We start from the raw sequence: 16,763 nt of genomic DNA on the forward strand, positions 1-16,763 counted from the left end.
GTCGAGTTGGCCTTTGCTTTCATGGGGCAGGTGTGGATTTGAGATACAGCAATCCATCGCCTTCTTCAGACGATCTCCCCGCGCCTCTAACCTGCACGGCTGCACCTCCGTAGGGGGCGTGGCTCTTGTTTCCTGCAGTCTTACATCCTTTGATGCAAACAAGCATCCTCAAGCTCCAACAGTGGAGTATGTCTTGTTACTGGTATTGAACATAATTGTCAGGTGGCTGATTCTGTCGTGAGAAGAATGATTCTGTTCTTCGTTATCAGTCTGAAGGCAGGCACCTTTTCCTGTGACTGCTTGCCTCGGGAGCTGGTCTGACCATCCCCCGCTTAGCTTGCAGTTGCGGGTGTGCGTGGACTAGTGTGAACTTAAGTATGGCGCATTCCAGCTTTATCCAGTGGAGAATCCTGAAGCACATTCACATAGTCAGTTTTGTTTTCAAATAGCAGGAACTTAGGATACTGTTTTGTTTAGAAATAAATAGAGAATATTAGTATTTGAGATATTACTAAATGAAAGTAAAGCGGGGTATTTGTTAATAAATCATATGGAAACCATTAAATATATGATTATTAGCACTTAAAACCAGCCACCCCGCCAGGAGTGATGTGTGTTTATTTCCCTGGGTAATAAGGACTTGTTGGCACGCTGTATACACAGTCTAGACATAACTGAAACCCTTTGTTTGCCCTCTGTAGATGCCCCCTGGTACCTTTTTTAACCTTTGAACCCAAGCATTGTAAAACACACACTGGCAACTTGGTGAGAAACCCAGATGACGTATTCTTCCTTCCTTCTTTCACAATAATGATGGAGACCACAGTGTTTTCAGTCTGAGGTCAAAGAGCTGGGTGAGCGCGCTTGCCCTGGCCTTCCCACACAGCCGCCAGGAGCTCGGTGTGGACCACACTGTTCTCCCATAGGCCCAGAGCACAAGTGGGAAGGTCCCAGCCAGTCGAGTCATACAGTAGTCATCTTACTATGATTGACTGAAGCCTGATTAGCAAATTCATTTCTCCCTTGATGTCATCTGGGCTCCTAAAAATCTTATCATCACAGCCCGCTGGCTGCTCCTCCTTTCTCAGAATCCTGTTCTTCTCCTGGCATGTGAAACTTAATTCATTCCTTTTTGCTTTTTAAATCGCAGTTTCAGCAAATGGGAGCTGACAGCCCATATTCTGCAACAGGGCTTTAAAACACCTCGGAAATCCATTCTCTAGCATGCTGCCGCTCTGGGTAGAGCTTTCCTTAGCCTCGGGTCTGTGTGGATGGAGCTGTGTGCTTCACACTAGGCTTTTCTTTTCTCTGTTGTAAAGGTCAAGTTACAAATCAGAAGGCATCTAGAACAGGGGTTCTCAACATTCCTAATGGTGGGACCCTTTATTACAGTCCCTCATGTCGTGGTGACCCCCAGCCATAAAATTATTTTCATTGCCGATTCATAACTGTAACCTTGCTACTGTTATGGATCATAATGCAGATATCTGTGTTTTCTCGTGGTCTCAGGTGACCCCGGTGAAAGGGTCATTTGACCTTTAAGGGGGTCACAACCCACAGGTTGAGAACCACAGATCTAGAGTCTCTAGTAGTGCATAGGTCGAGGGTGATGGTTTCAGCGTGACCTACAGAGGCATCTGCTGCTGCGAAACTTCTGATGGCCTACAGCTTTTCCTTTAGGATCTGATGATTTGGGAGCCCTGCTTAGTAAGTGGATGGATGGAGTGTGGATGCCACCTGTTGGTGGTTACTGGGAATTCCAAATTCGATCGCCTGTAACCATCCATCACTTTCTCTCCTATCTCCTTGCTAGGACTGATGGTTGTGAATTGGTGATTTGGAATGTGCTAGAGTGAGTTTCATCAGAGAACAAGAGGTAGAACCTCTGTGGCTGTACCCTGTTTCATAGTCTCTCCATTAATGGACTTCGCTCACCTGTCTTCTGCCTTTGCTTGGGGATATGGATGAAATGCAGTTCCTTACAAAGTGTGAAAATGACAGTGTGACGTAACAGATTGACACTGTCATCCTGTAGCATTTTACCCATCGATGCCATCCTCTGTAAAGACAGCTAATTCCAGGGAATATCTATTTATCCATGCAGTTTATATCTGCTGAACTTACATTGTTAGGAGATACACAGGTTACCAGTCAGAGGGGAGTCAACAGGTAATTGAATAATTAATAATTGATGTGAGAGAAAAATCACTGGATGGAGAGATGGAATGTGCATTTGGAATAGTTCACACAGTTCAGAGGAACAGGGATAGCTGATCCAAAATGGAAGCTGCCTCCTTTGTCTCTTGCATGCATGCACGCACGCACGCACGCACGCACGCACGCACGCACGCACACACGCAAACACACACACCCTGCAAGCCTCACTCTCCATGGTTCACCCCATACTTAAGAATGCCCTCCCCCACCATGGGCCTAAGACGTACATGAGACTTTTACCTAACGCATACACAAGACCCTTTCCTAAGGAGGACATGAGACCCATACCTAAGGAGGACACGAACCCCTCATGCTCTGAAAAAGATTCAGAAAAACCAGAAGTGTCTGTTGACTGGACAGCAGAATTAGATAAGCAACCGGGCAGTAAATAACTAGACAAGCTGCTAACTGTAAACAGGCTGAGCACACGCTCGCTGGTCTGAGAGCCCGGTGACCTTTGAGGGCAGTTTTTCTCAGATCTCATTTGATAAGGCATGCAGCAGGGAAGCATTCTCCATACTAACTAGATATAACAAGTAGCTCGTTATTGCCGGCCTGTATGACTGTTGTTATGGTCAGTGGGGCCTCTGAGGGGTGTCACTTTGTTGTGGCAGTATGAAGATCAGGGAACAGCTGAGCACTTGAGTCAGAGAATGAAGAGAAGCCAGCAGAGTTCTGGGTAAGCTGAAGAAGACAGGAGTTATCCTTTTTTTTTCTTTCTTTCATTTTTCTTTATTTAGAAAATTTCTACTCACTCCACATACTATCCACAGATCCCCTCTCCCTCCTCTCACCCTCCAGCCCTCTTTCCCAAGCCACCCCGCATCCCCAAATCGAGGGCTCCCATGGGGAGTCAGCAGAGCCCAGCACACTGAGCCTAGGCAGGTCCAAGCCCCTTCCCACTGCACCAAGGCTGTGCAAGGTGTCACACCACAGGCACCGGGTTCCAGAAGCCTGCCCATAGACCAGGGACGGATCCCGATCCCCGGCAGGAGTTTTCTTGTGGACCCTCTAGGAAGCTGTGGGGAACCCATCCTGGAATCACAGCTGGGACCTTTGCCCATAGGTTCCAGTCCTCTCTGGCGTGGGCAGAGGATGACTCCCAGGGTGCGCTTTCTACATGGACTCCCGAACTTTCTGGTGTCGTGGGAGATGGGAAGGTGTCAAGCTGCAGGAATTGCCTGTCATATCTGTAGATGAACTGGGGAGCTTAATGGGGACACAGCAGGGCATCAGGAGCCTGCCCCCTCCCCCAATACCATGTCTTGTCTTTACATGCATATTGGGAAAAAGTAAAATCAAGTTAAGTTTGTTGGGTGTGTTTGAGTGAGAACACTGGGTACAGTATTCCAAGGCGATTCATTATCCATTAGATGTCTTGAAGTGTTCGTGGGTGAAATTATATGACATTTGGGCTATTGTAGAAGAAAAATCGGATAATAACTGATATTGGCACATACAATTCTGGAAACATTCTTCACCGTTGTATATATTTGGAAATGTCCTATGTAAACTGATATTAAGGTAGGGTCTTTCGACTAGCCAATGGTGGTTTTAAATTTCTTTAGAGGACCCCTTCCTTCCCAACCCCAAACTCATGTGACCTGTATAAGTGTTACAGCTCTGGGGGGAAAGGTGTCCTGACTTGTCGAGAAGTCAGGCTCTACCTGAAGCTGGGGTCTGAGAGAGGATGATCTCCTCTCAGGATGTGGCAATCCTGTTCCTCACTGGTAACAGCTGAGCTCTGCTTTATCCCACTAAGGGAGTTTCCCAGCAGAGAAACTTGGTTTCTCAGCTCAGGCCCAAGATGCTACTTCTCCTGCTTCGCTCTGGTGAGGGGAGACTCCTGCAGAATTGTAGCAGTCTGCTCCAGCTCAGCAAAAAGTTGTTGCTTCTGCTGGCTCCCAATCAGTTGCTTCTTCTGCTCGGCTCCCCTAAGGGAGTCTCCCAGGAGAGATTCTGCACCCCATGCCAGCCAAAAAAGAACTTCACCTAAAACTCCTCCAAGAGATTTATTTTGGAAGGAGGAATCCAGGAGAGTGGCTGGCTCTGCCGGGTGGAGAAGGACGGCTGCCCCCTGAACAGGCAAAGGGGCCTTGTTGTATAGGACTTCTTAGGGGCAGGGTTGTTGCAAGGAAAAAATTTTCAGGAAGGGAATTGGTCAGATTTCGATCCCCGTGGGCTTGGAAAAGCTCTGATTGGCTAGATTTTGTGTTCAGGGATTGGTTGGTTTTCTTCTCAGGGATTGGTTGGTTTCATGTTCAGTTGGTCATGGGCAGAGTTAGCTCGGTTTCAGGGCCAAAATGTGTTTCTTTCACTGGCCCTTTTTAGCCTGTTGGCTCTAGTTTCAGGGCCAGGATGTGTTTCTTTCCACTGGCTCTGGTTCCAGGGCCAAAGTGTGTTTCTTTGGCTCTGGTTTCAGGGTCAGGGTGTGTTTCTTTGACTGGCCCTCTTACCCTATGACCTGGAACTTAAAAGTTTACTGACCTGAGCATTTCCTGAACCACAGCTACAACAAGATGACTTTTGGATGAACTGTGACCTCTTTGCCTAGGCAGTGTGGGATATCATAGATACATGTTTCCTCTTCTTTTCTTCTCCATCTCCTCCTAGTGTTTGTGTGGCTTGGTTTCCTTCACAGGACTTGGGAGACCTCATCTTTTTCTTTTCCTCAGTGGACCTGAGAGGGATTGTGTGTTTAAGTGAGACTGTGTTAGATACTGTTCATGGAGGAACGAAGCCACCTTCCGGAGCTGGGCAGGGCTTCTGTGTGGTTAGTGCTTTTCTTAATCAGATACCTGGTCCAGCTCTTTAACCAGGGTGTGGAAGCTTGGGGAAGGAGGCGGATCTTTCTTATGATGCCTGACTCAGTTGCCTCATATTCTTTATTTTCTCGGCATAGCTAATGTTGTTTTACAAAATTAGGTGTAGAAGCGATTCCTTTATTTTTTTTGCCTTCCTGTTTTTAGAAAAGCAATCTTCTCACTATGGTATCATTTTAAAAGGCTTGAACGTATGAGTATTTCATTCCTCTCTGAGAGGGTTAGGTCGAAAGTAGGGTGGGATAAGGAGAGTGGGGAGTCGACTTGGGTTTGAATCCCAGCTCTCCTCTTCTAACCAGGGAGAGTTTTCTCCGTTGTTGTTCATCTTGATTTCCCTGGCTGTAAAGAGGGGGCCGCCGCCCACTCGGAAGCCCCGGGAGGGAGGACTGCTGAGATGATGAAGGTGAAGTGTTCATCCCGTACCTTCGTGCCCAGCTGTGCCCATCACTGCAGTATCCGTCCCAGCCTGCATACTTCGGGAAGATGAGCTACACACATTCGGTATGCCACCCCGCCCGCCGCCGCCCCCCTTTGCTGTAGTAAAATGTGCTCCGTCTTTAAAATTGGCAAGGTGGCTTGGAGGGTGTGGCAACAGCTTGGCTGCAGAATACAAGTGACACCCCAAAGCCCACAAGAGAGCAGCACAGAGTACCCAAGCACTTGACCACCATGCTCCCTGGATATTTTACTGCTGCGGTTACTGGGGCTGCACTAGGCCAGCCAAGGGCTGTTGGCGTCTCCATTGTCGTCTGTGTTTAGGAGCGGGCTCTTTAGTAGCAGACACATCTCCCCTGCCTCCATCACGTGCTGTCATTTTTAGTATTCATCTTCGCTGAACATGGTGACTGGCCATCCCTTGAAGAGCACACTGCTTTCAGGGCTGGCAGGATGGTTAGGAAACTGTGGTCATCCCCTGAAGAGCACACTGCTTTCAGGGCTGGCAGGATGGTTAGGAAATTGTGCCTGGTGAAGATGCATTCCATGTATGGTAGGCTTGCTTTTTATCCCTGTACCCTCTACATACCAGAATGACAGGTAAAGCTCATTTCTTCTTTCTTAGCACAATTCATCAGTTATTAGAAGGAATCCCTGGGCCTTCTTGAATGGTCCATTCCCCAGGGCAAACATCTTTCCCTCCTCCTCCTCTTTCTCTTGTGTGCTAGTACTCTTATTCATTTCCTTTCGTGTTTTTAATTTCAACTTACAATTTTATGTTCATTATGTGTGATTATGTATGCTGTTTGCCAAATAAATATTCCTGGCCCTCTCCCATCCCAGCATGTGGGAAGGGTGTGCTTCCTTCCCTGCAGTTGGCTGGGACAATGTACTAGTTTGGGATACTGATTTGTGAACGAAATGATGCACCGTCTCTGGCCAACGTTCTCACTTCCGTGACAAAACTCCATCTTCTAAGAGCTTTCTCTTACCCCACGCAGTCGAGGGGCTGCGAAAGTTCTGAGTAGTCTTTCTCCCTCCACTTTTGCCCTGGGTGGAGGGAAGGAGAGCCCTCCGTTGACCCCCGGCAGTCCTATCACGTGAACAGAACGTGAAACACTGTTCAAGTCTCTGAGATGTTCGGTTCACTGTTCAGCACAGTCTCCTGATGGACACAGCCAGCATCTGGCTTCCCTGCAAAACCATAAGCATTATGCCTGGGAGACCATTTCTCTTCACCTGGGTATCCCCGGTGCCTGTGGGTGGAAATACTTAACATCCCATGCATGGATGAATTCAACAAGTTTTGAGGCCTTTTCCTTCCCCAGTAAGCTCAACTTTCAGAGTGATTAACTAGTTTGTATATACAACCCCAAATGAGAAAACAATAGCAACCAGCCTCCTGGGTCTTAGGCAGAGGTGGCTGGACTTGGCCAAGTCTGCAGGTCTCTGTGTTTTTGACTGTTCTGCGTGTGGCCTCCGACTCATCTTCCTATTCTTATCATGGCCACTTGGCCCCACACTGGCACTGGCTCTTGGTTCCACTGTCCTTGCCGTTGAGGAAGTGAGCGGTCTTCTTTCTCCAACGTGGCTGTGTGGAGCCGAGACGCACAGTCTGGCCAGTAACTTGTTCTGAGTTACAGAAACTTTGTGTGTATCTTCCAAAGGGAGCTCCGTATTCCTGAGTGGGAAACGTGTTGCTAACGTGTGCCCTTGTACAAGTCTGGACTCCCAGGGTACTGATGACTGACAACTAAAGCAACCGATCACTCACTGCAAGATGTGCGCTTTGCAATTCACCATGGCTGCCTTACATACTCAGAGCTGGTACTCTGCAGTTTTAAGAAAAGCGAGGCATAGAGTTCTTAGTCATGTTCATTGTACACCTACAGACTTGAAAACCTCATGTCTACAACAGCTTAGTAGTCTCTGAAAAGGCCACTGACTTTTAGAACTTCAGTTTGAAAGGGAAATAATGAACTAGCGAGGCTTTTTGTTCCCCTTACCCTACTTGACTTTTTGACAAGTACACCATTTTATACTTGTATGCTGCCAGCCCTTCTGTGATCCATGGTATAGCTAAACGAGGTTTTGTTTTATTTTGTTTTTTTGTTTTGAGACAGTTTTTTTTTTTTTTTTCCTGTAGCTTTGGAGCCTGTCCTGGAACTCGCTCTGTTGATCATACTGGCCTCAAACTCACAGAGAGCCTCCTGCCTCTGCCTCCCGAGTGCTGGGATTAAAGATGTGTGTCACCACCGCCCGGCAGCTAATGAGGTTTTAACCCTGATTGAAACACATGATACTTTGCACAGACTGTTGCCTTCCGATCCCAAAGTCCGTCTAGACACGGGAAAATAAGACCTTGACTACAAGGCGTTGCTGGACTTGGCGATGACGTAGCTTTCGTGGGCAGAGCCTCTGGTGATTTCTGTGCCATGTTCATTTTGTTATTACCTGATTTAGGAACGAGAGAACCCCTCAAAGCCGGCATGCCACTGTCGTAGGTGGTAAAAAGGGCCATCATTCATCCAGGTCAAGGCCCCCAAGGAGCTGCTGAAGCTCCTCAGTCCACACATCCTAGGGACTGGTGGAATCCAGCTTGCCCTCTCTTTGCCAAACTGTGTGTACACCAACATGCTGCCACCCAGGGACATGGTCCTGGTCCAACAGAAGTCTTGTTATAGCCAGAGGAGAGGCTACGCTATCCATTTCATTTCATCTAGTGTTTTGGGTGTCTTGAATGTGCTGGAGGCTTTTGTTCGGTTGCTTTATTTGAGCTTCCAAACCACTCTCTGGCGTGAGTCTGGTTTGCAATGTAGGCTGATAGGTGGTGGGAAGGGACGCACATAAGAGTAAAGTGAATTATGTCTGTTATATGCTTAGATAGTTGGTATCAACTCTGTGATGATGGTTTATTTATTTGCTTAAATAAAGAATTGGAAGCTCAGGAAGCTTCAGTATCTTATCAGGCTCATCTAAATTGTAAATGGCAAACCCAGGACACCTTCCCAGGCCTCTTATTCTGGTCCCAGCGCTCATGTATATTGATCAGGGTCAAAAATGGCAAAGACCAAGGACGTTCTTTGAGGGGACACCTTTGAGTTATTCCTACTCTTGTATACACACTACTGAATAGTTATGACCATGACCATGCCTGGATTGTTAATCAGATTTTCAGTGTGTTAAATAAAACTCTGTGCAGTTGTCTAAGCAGTTATACAGAATAACACTGACTCATTGGCTTTTTAAAATCTTACCACAATGTGAACATGAATGGTGACTAGGAGATCGTTGGACAGCTAGAAGGCTCCACCAGTACCCTCTGTGTTTCCAGCATTGTGCATTCTATTTATTTGGGAACATTAAGTGGCATTTTTCAAGGCCAGTTGGGTCCATTCTTTCTTGATAACTGTAGGTAACTAGATATGATCTGTTACTGGTCCAAGGTCACAGTCCAGCTTCCAGCAACAAAAATACAAAGCCAGCGCTTTGCCTGGAGAGCCTGGCTGCTTCCTTTCCAAGCCATTTTGCATTCCCATTAAGCTGGGTCCTTGTCACAGAGAGAGCAGTGTGTAGGTGGCACTCTGACCTCTGCAGGCATGTATGAGAAGAGGGCAGTGGTCTTGGTGATGTCACTAAAGCTGTGTGGCCTCAGTGAGTCATTTCTCGGAATCTTAGGTGTTTCTTTTTGTACATCACACACATACACACACACACACACACACACACACACACACACACACACACGGAGAGAGGGAGGGAGGGAGGGAGGGAGGGAGAGAGAGAGAGAGAGAGAGAGAGAGAGAGAGAGAGAGAGAGAGAGAGAGAGAGAGAGAGAGAGAGAGATACTCCAGACAGATGATTTTCTGGATATGAGTGAGGGATGCCAAAACCAACAAATTGGGCCATTAAGAATTCTTTGCATGGTGATGATGTTCTTAGAAAAAGATAGCTCTGCCTACATCTAAGGATGCTTCTTGGGATCTTGAGTGTGACAAAGGCATTTCTTCCTGCAAAGTAAAAGCCATGGTATCTTTACAGCCCAGGGCACTATCACCCTAGAGGGTGTATCCGAGTCACAGAGGACTTTTTCACTGTCATCCCACACTGTGCGCATCATTATGGATCACTGCTGGAATAAAGCTCTGTTTGTTAATTGTGTGTGTCACGAGAGTTGAAGCCAAGAAAGTGGTAGCACACTTACCAATATTCTGAGATCACACAAAGATACTTGTATACCTAACCAAAGATGATTTATCTAATGTAACTAGAGTTACAAGACATTAAAACTTTACAACTCTTTCTCCAGCATTGTGTGTGTGTGTGTGTGTGTGTGTGTGTGTGTGTGTGTGTGTGTGTATGTTTAAAGGGACTCTACATAGTCTCTACATAGACACTGATACCACTAACTTACCTAGTATTTATTAAATGGGGGCTTTGAAGATAGGATGTGTGTGTCTTACGCTATGATGGAGTTAGTTTGGTTTCAGGGTACAGTTTCAACAGGTGCCATTCTGAACTGATTCATTTCTTAAAGTAGTGTGGTGTGGCAAATGGTATCCACTGGGACTTAGGGAGACGGGCATACCTCTGTTCTTTTACTTGATGTTCTGAAGATCCACAAAGTAGTAAGGGGTGATATGGAGCTTATTCCCTAAACTTGAGGCCCCCCATGTCTATAAAGAGTAAGATTAAGGTCTTCGTCAATAGTATCTACTCCGTAAGACAAAATCAAAGCATAGAGCAAACCTCTATCTCCAAAAAAATATTTAGATTATGATTCATAACAGCAAAATTACAGTTATGAAGTAGCAACAAAAAATAACTTGATGGTTGGAGTCACCAGGACCTGAGGAACTGTATTAAAGGGTTGCAACATTGGGAAAGTTGAGAACCACTGGTCTAGAGGAATATGGGAAGATGGCCTTGTTGTAGAGTTTCTTAGGACAAATAGAAGCCAGCGTTTCTGGGGAGAGCAGACTAGGGCTGCTGTCTGTTCTTCCTTTTGTTTCTGCTGGTGAGCTCTGCCGGCTGGAGCCTCCTCTGGTGCTCTGCTCCTGAGGTCAGATGTGACTGAGAGCAAAAGGGAGTCCGTTCAGAGGCACACTTGTTGCAACGAACCCTGCATCCACAGGTGCAGTGAACTCCTCCGCCCCTCTGTGTCCATGCACAGCCCCTGGTAATCCATCTGCCACGATAGCCAATATCAGCTCACCTTGGCTTAAACTTAAGCCGGACACTTTGGCAAAGAGGATGTCTGGGGGTGGATAGAGTTGGGGAAGGCTCCGATTTGTCATCACAGTTTTATAAAAATGCAAGCTAGCAGTCTCAAGAGGGCTTAGATGGAAGTGCGGGCATCCCAGGATGAGTGTCGTCTTAGCAAGTGAGTTCTCAGCTTCTACGAGGATAGAGAGTGAAGCCCCATGCTCACTAGGCTGCTGAAGTTCTGCACTTTTTGAGAGAAGCAGTGTTCAAAACCAGCCTAACTCCTGAATTCTAGAATTTGGCCAAGCACCTTATATTGGCTCCTTGGAAAGAAAAGTTAGTTTTAACTAAGCGTGGAAACAGCTGTTGGAAGGAAAGACTACTATGTTTCAGGCAGGGACGGCTCCGGTTCCTTTTATGCAGCTGGTAAAAGCTGCTACTTCCCCAGTTCAGCAGAGGGCGAAAGGGAGATGTTTAGCTTACCATGCTTCCGCTTCCCAACCCCCAGGGATCTGTACACCAAGTGCAAGTGGCCACAGCTTCTCCAGCCGGCAGAAGGAGAAGGGAGCTTTTAGCTATTTTTCACGCAAGTCTGCCTAAAGAAAACTGTTAGAATCCAAAGCAGAGTTCATCACAGACTTTGAAATCAGAAGGCTCAATCTGATTCTTTCATAGCTCAATCCTGGGTTAAGTCGTCTTACATTACAAAAAGAAGAGGCTGACATTGAAACATGGTAACAGCGAGATGGGGGTATTTATCTACCTGTTGCTGATTTGGCTGTCTTCAACCATATGCAAAGGAAGTGAAATTCCTCTGTGTGGTTTCTAGCGAAGCCCATGCTTACCTGGGTAGTGTGTAGTGTCACAGCTGAGCGTCCTCAGCCTGTGCTGGCCTGGGTAGTGTGTAGTGTCACAGCTGGGCGTCCTCAGCCTGTGCTGGCCTGGGTAGGGTGCGGTGTCACAGCTGGAAGTCCTCAGAAGCAGCCTCTGAGATAGAGTCAGGGATATTTACTGAAGAACATTCCAGTTCCACACCCCTGGGAGGGAGCCCAGGAAGGGCAGGTAGAAGTCGAGACACAGCTCATTCCCAGAGTGCTTTTCCTGAAGTTAGCCTCCATTCTTGAGTGTGAGGCAGAGGAAGTCTGTGATTGAGTCTGCTTGCCACACCGAAGATGAGAAAAGGAGTCTTTCTAGTTGGTCAGAGAGGGAGATTTAATAAAACCACCCATTTTTCTTCATCAAGGATTTTTGTTCTTTAAAAACTGTTAGTGTATTTATTGTACAGTACAGTATGATCTTTTTATACACACATATAATATATATTTATATAATATATATAATATATATATATATTAACCTCTTTCCCTTACCCTTCTTCCTCCTCTCCTTCTGAACCATTTATTTCCAAATCATGAAGGATTTCATAAGTGAGATTTGATTTTTGCTCATTTATTCTTTTATTCATGTGCTTGTAGTGCTGGGAACCAAACCCGGGGCCTTGCACATGCTTAGGCAAAGCCCTCAATCCCTGAGCTACACCCCCAACCTTCAGCTTATTATTCTTAGCGACAATAGCACATGGCAGTGGTTCAGAACCATCGGCCACCGGCACTGTTTCAGAACACTGCCTCGACTTACCCCCTAAATCACCCATAGCTGCACATGCTTTTGTAACTCCAGGCCACGGCCAAACAGAAAGGTCAGATGATGTGCCAGAGTGAGGATCACATTGTCCTTTGAAAGCCTCTGCAGTCACATTGAGAACTTCCGGTCCAGAGAAATACTCACGCTGGGAGAAGAAGCTGGGCGAGCGAGCCGGGCTTGGCAAAACACTAGGCTGACTTCACGTGATTGGCACCAGCGTGGAGAGCCAGGGACGGCAGTGAGAGACACACACTCACACAGAGGGCATTGGGATGAGATGTGGATGAGTTTTGGCGGTACAAGGTCAGGAAGAGTTGGAGCATATGGAGGCTCTCAGACTGAATGACTGAGTGTGTGTGAGGACTCTCCTACTCAAGGGGAGGCCTGGGAGGAGGAGGCTTAGTTGATGGTGAACGTGATACTGCTTTTCACACTAATGATCTATCAGAGTCCCTCCCCCTGAGCAAGGGCAGACCCTCAGCAGTGTTGTTAGCTGGGTCTGTGCAGCGCCTGAGATCTGGTTTCCGGCTGGCGCCTTTCATTGTTGGAGGTCCGAGCTTTCCACAGTAACTCACATGGCCGTGTGCTTCCTGTAATAGTGTTTTCCCTTTTTGTTCCTAGGCATGGTGCAGAAATTAGATCAAAAGCTCCCTGTGGCTAACGAGTACCTGTTGCTCTCTGGAGGAGTCCGAGAAGGGGTGGTGGACCTGGACCTCGATGAGCTGAACGTCTATGCCCGCGGCACTGACTACGACATGGACTTTACGCTTCTGGTGCCGGCCCTCAAGCTGCATGACCGTAATCAGCCTGTGACACTCGATATGCGCCACTCAGCCCTGTGCCACTCCTGGCTGAGCCTGCGGCTCTTTGACGAGGGGACCATCAGCAAGTGGAAAGATTGCTGCACCATCGCAGACCACATCAATGGCGCCACCAACTACTTCTTCTCCCCCACCAAAGTGGCCGACTGGTTCTACGACTCCATCAGCATCGTCCTTTCGGAGATCCAGAAGAAACCCCAGCGAGGGATGCCAAAGGTGGAGAAGGTAGAAAAAAACGGGACCATCATCTCCATCATCCTGGGCGTGGGGAGCAGCCGCATGTTGTACGACATTGTCCCCGTGGTGTCCTTCAAAGGTTGGCCCGCCGTGGCCCAGAGCTGGCTCATGGAGAACCACTTTTGGGATGGGAAGATCACTGAGGAAGAGGTCATCAGTGGCTTTTACTTGGTGCCAGCTTGCTCCTACAAGGGTAAGAAGGACAATGAGTGGCGACTGTCCTTTGCCAGGAGCGAGGTGCAGTTGAAGAAGTGCATCTCGGGCAGTCTCATGCAGGCCTACCAGGCCTGCAAAGCCATCATCATCAAACTCCTGTCCAGGCCCAAGGCTATCAGCCCCTATCACCTGCGGAGCATGATGCTCTGGGCCTGCGACCGACTCCCCGCCAGCTACCTGGCTCAGGAAGACTATGCAGCCCACTTTTTGCTGGGCCTCATTGACGACCTGCAGCACTGTCTGGTCAACAAGATGTGCCCTAATTATTTCATCCCCCAGTGCAACATGCTGGAGCACCTGTCCGAGGAGACGGTCATGCTCCACGCCCGGAAGCTGTCCTCCGTGCGCTCAGATCCCGCCGAGCACCTGCGCACCGCCATCGAGCACGTGAAGGCGGCCAATCGGCTGACGCTGAAGCTGCAGCGGCGGGGCAGCGCCACCAGCATCCCCTCCCCGCAGTCGGATGGAGGGGACCCCAATCAGCCTGACGACCGCCTGGCAAAAAAACTGCAGCAGCTAGTGACTGAGAACCCAGGGAAGTCCATCTCGGTCTTTATTAACCCCGACGACGTCACGAGGCCCCACTTCAGAATCGACGATAAATTTTTCTGAGGGATTTGTTGACCTTTTCTTTTTCTTCTCCTTCTTGGTTCTAAGACTTAGGTAGCGTGTAGTGTGGTGTGCGATTTCTGTCCTTCTGTTTTTTACATATCCAGCTGACATTGGATTTGTTAAGGACATATTTTTAAGTTTCCTGGTTCCGCAGGATGGTGCAGGCTCTGAAACAGTATTATTACTATTTCATATTCTGCCTGATTTTGCTGTTTGTTTTCTGGTTTATTGTCGCATATTTTTTTTTTATGGTGTTCATTTTTAAGGAGAACTTGAGCCATATAGACGACACTGCCCATGAATCCTCTTTCTTGTTTTCTCTCTCACACCCAGTGTAGATTTGTTGGTGCGTTTGGGGGAACACATTTCATTCTTACGTATCCGAACTCTCTTCTGCTTCCGTTCTGTTTTTTGACCTTGTTCTGAGTTTTCACTGAGATGGGTATCTGAGAGTCCTAAGAACCTTGGAGGCTCTGTGCATGCCGGCTGCATTTTTTCCTTTGGACCAGCGATCGGAATGATTTCCCGTTTCTACCGGACGGAAACTTCGAGAGAAAGAATGATGATATACATCGTGTTCTGAGCAACCTCATTGAATGTAATTGTCCTTGAATCAGCAAGCATTGGATGGTTTGGAGGGAGGGTTTGATAGCTTTCCAAACAGAATTAAGGTTTCCAAATGTTAGTTTTAGTGTTTGTAATTATTTGAAGCCTTATTTAAATCCTATCAAGGAGCACACCATTCTAATTGTTATTTGCACTAATGAAGTCTTTGCCATTGTTAGAGCTGCAATGTGTGTATTCAGTGTACATTAACATCCGTTCTGGAAATACCGTCTATTTTCATTTAGTCCTGTTCTCTCGGTCAGTAGAATGAGTCTCTGCATTTGTCTAGTTCTCCTTTAATTGTGGGTCCTGTTTTGCCCTCTTTGATAGGTCTGGTTCCTGCCTTACTGAGGGAAGTTTTTAAAGCTTTATACCTGTTCAGTGACTAGCTAAAGCTTGGGAAGATAATACTTGACAAAGTGGGTGTCTTTGTATTTATTTTTTGGGGGGAGGTCTAGAGATTTTTCTCTTCCCCTTTCCTTTTATAAAGTGTCTTTATTTCTCCTGAGACCTTGATGGAAAACAGACAGGCAGAATTATCCCCAAATTGAAGATATCGTACCTGGTCAAAGCAGGTTTCACCGTAGAGCAGGAACCAGGAAATAACCTGAGTGGCTGTGTTGGGATAAAGGAGTCCTATTTTCTGACTGAAACGATTTGCCAGATTTAGGTGCTGTGGGATTTAGGTGCTGGGGGGTGGCGCTGGCCCGATTTGGTGTGAACGGAATGAGGCAGACAGTGGTGCTGGAGTCATTGATGGGCTTGCTGGTCTAGATGACCCATGATGTCTGCTAACGGAAAAGCCAAGCAACATGGTGGTTTGGGTCTTGAACGTCCAGACTCATAGGTTGGGTTTTGACCAATTGAAATCAGACATATGTGGTCTTGGAGTTTTGCATGGGAATTAATGTAATGCTTATAAATCATTCAACAATCTCAAACACAAAAATAAAAAAGAAACATACTGGCCTTGGAATTTTTGTTGTCATTATTGCGTTGTAATCTCCAAGTTTCTTCCCCTCCCCCCTTCTTTCCTCCCATTTTCACTGTGTCGCCCCTTACTTTTAGCCTGGAACTCTAGATCTTTCAGCCTGAGCTCGGAGTGCTGAGATTTCAAGTATGTATCACTACACCCAGCTTTGAAATTGTTTTCTTCTTAGCAATGCGGCAGTGGTCAGTAAAGTACAGCCTCTGCCTTTAGAAGTCTACATAGTGAGCAGCCTGTGTTCTTTCCTCCCATGTTCCTGGTGGTATATACTTATCCTCCATACAAAGTATGACTCATTAAACAACTGGTTCCCAGATCCAGAGGTGCCTCCTGATTAGAAAAGCCAGGAGATACAAACCTATTTTTCCTTGGTCACAAACATGAAGGAGTGTCATCCAATCCCAGTTCTTCCAGCTGGGGACGTACCCCATGGAGAGCCGGAAGAGAAGCACATACTCCTCCTGAATATGGAGGAGGAAGCATTCGGTTATATTGGTACTGACAACTATCACCCAGTCATGGCAGCTGACATCAGATGGCATTGTGGGAGATAGAAATGAAACCGTGAGTCCTCAGAATCCCAAGCCCAAGGCTTCTTCTGTTATGTGGACTTCCTCATCACCAGTATTTTAATTAGTTTTGAGTTTGGTTCAGTTCATCATCATAGTTAAACAAATACGCCAAGCTGAGCCGTTTTGGTTGGTGTGTGTACCTTATCTTTCTAGAATAGCTATGAAGGATTCATATCCTTGTATCCGTATATTTAGAGCTGGTATATGCTGATTTCATTGATTCCTGTCTAGTCTATATAACTATTTTAGCCATTTTGTTAATTGGATAGGTTAAAACAAAGATATATGATTGATGTGGGCAAATATATTCAAAAAACCATTGCTCTAAAGTCTGTTGTACTGTCAGAACATATCCAGAACCAACGTCTCAAATACAATTAGCTTCATT

The 16,763-nt window shown here is 46.8% G+C and overlaps 1 protein-coding gene across 1 annotated transcript in view; it reads left to right on the top strand.

Annotated features, from left to right (window-relative positions):
* Mb21d2 (Mab-21 domain containing 2) overlaps window positions 1–15,791 on the top strand; it is a 112,048-nt gene extending 96,257 nt beyond the window's left edge. Inside the window, exon 2 of the mRNA XM_028890078.2 lies at window positions 12,945–15,791. Within this exon, the coding sequence (XP_028745911.1) occupies window positions 12,945–14,209 (1,265 nt within the window). The 3' untranslated portion in view covers window positions 14,210–15,791. The remainder of the gene's footprint in view (window positions 1–12,944) is intronic.
* Window positions 15,792–16,763: the final 972 nt, after the last annotated feature.

Source organism: Peromyscus leucopus, chromosome 12 (assembly GCF_004664715.2).
Source record: "Peromyscus leucopus breed LL Stock chromosome 12, UCI_PerLeu_2.1, whole genome shotgun sequence".
Taxonomy (NCBI): Eukaryota; Metazoa; Chordata; class Mammalia; order Rodentia; family Cricetidae; genus Peromyscus; species Peromyscus leucopus.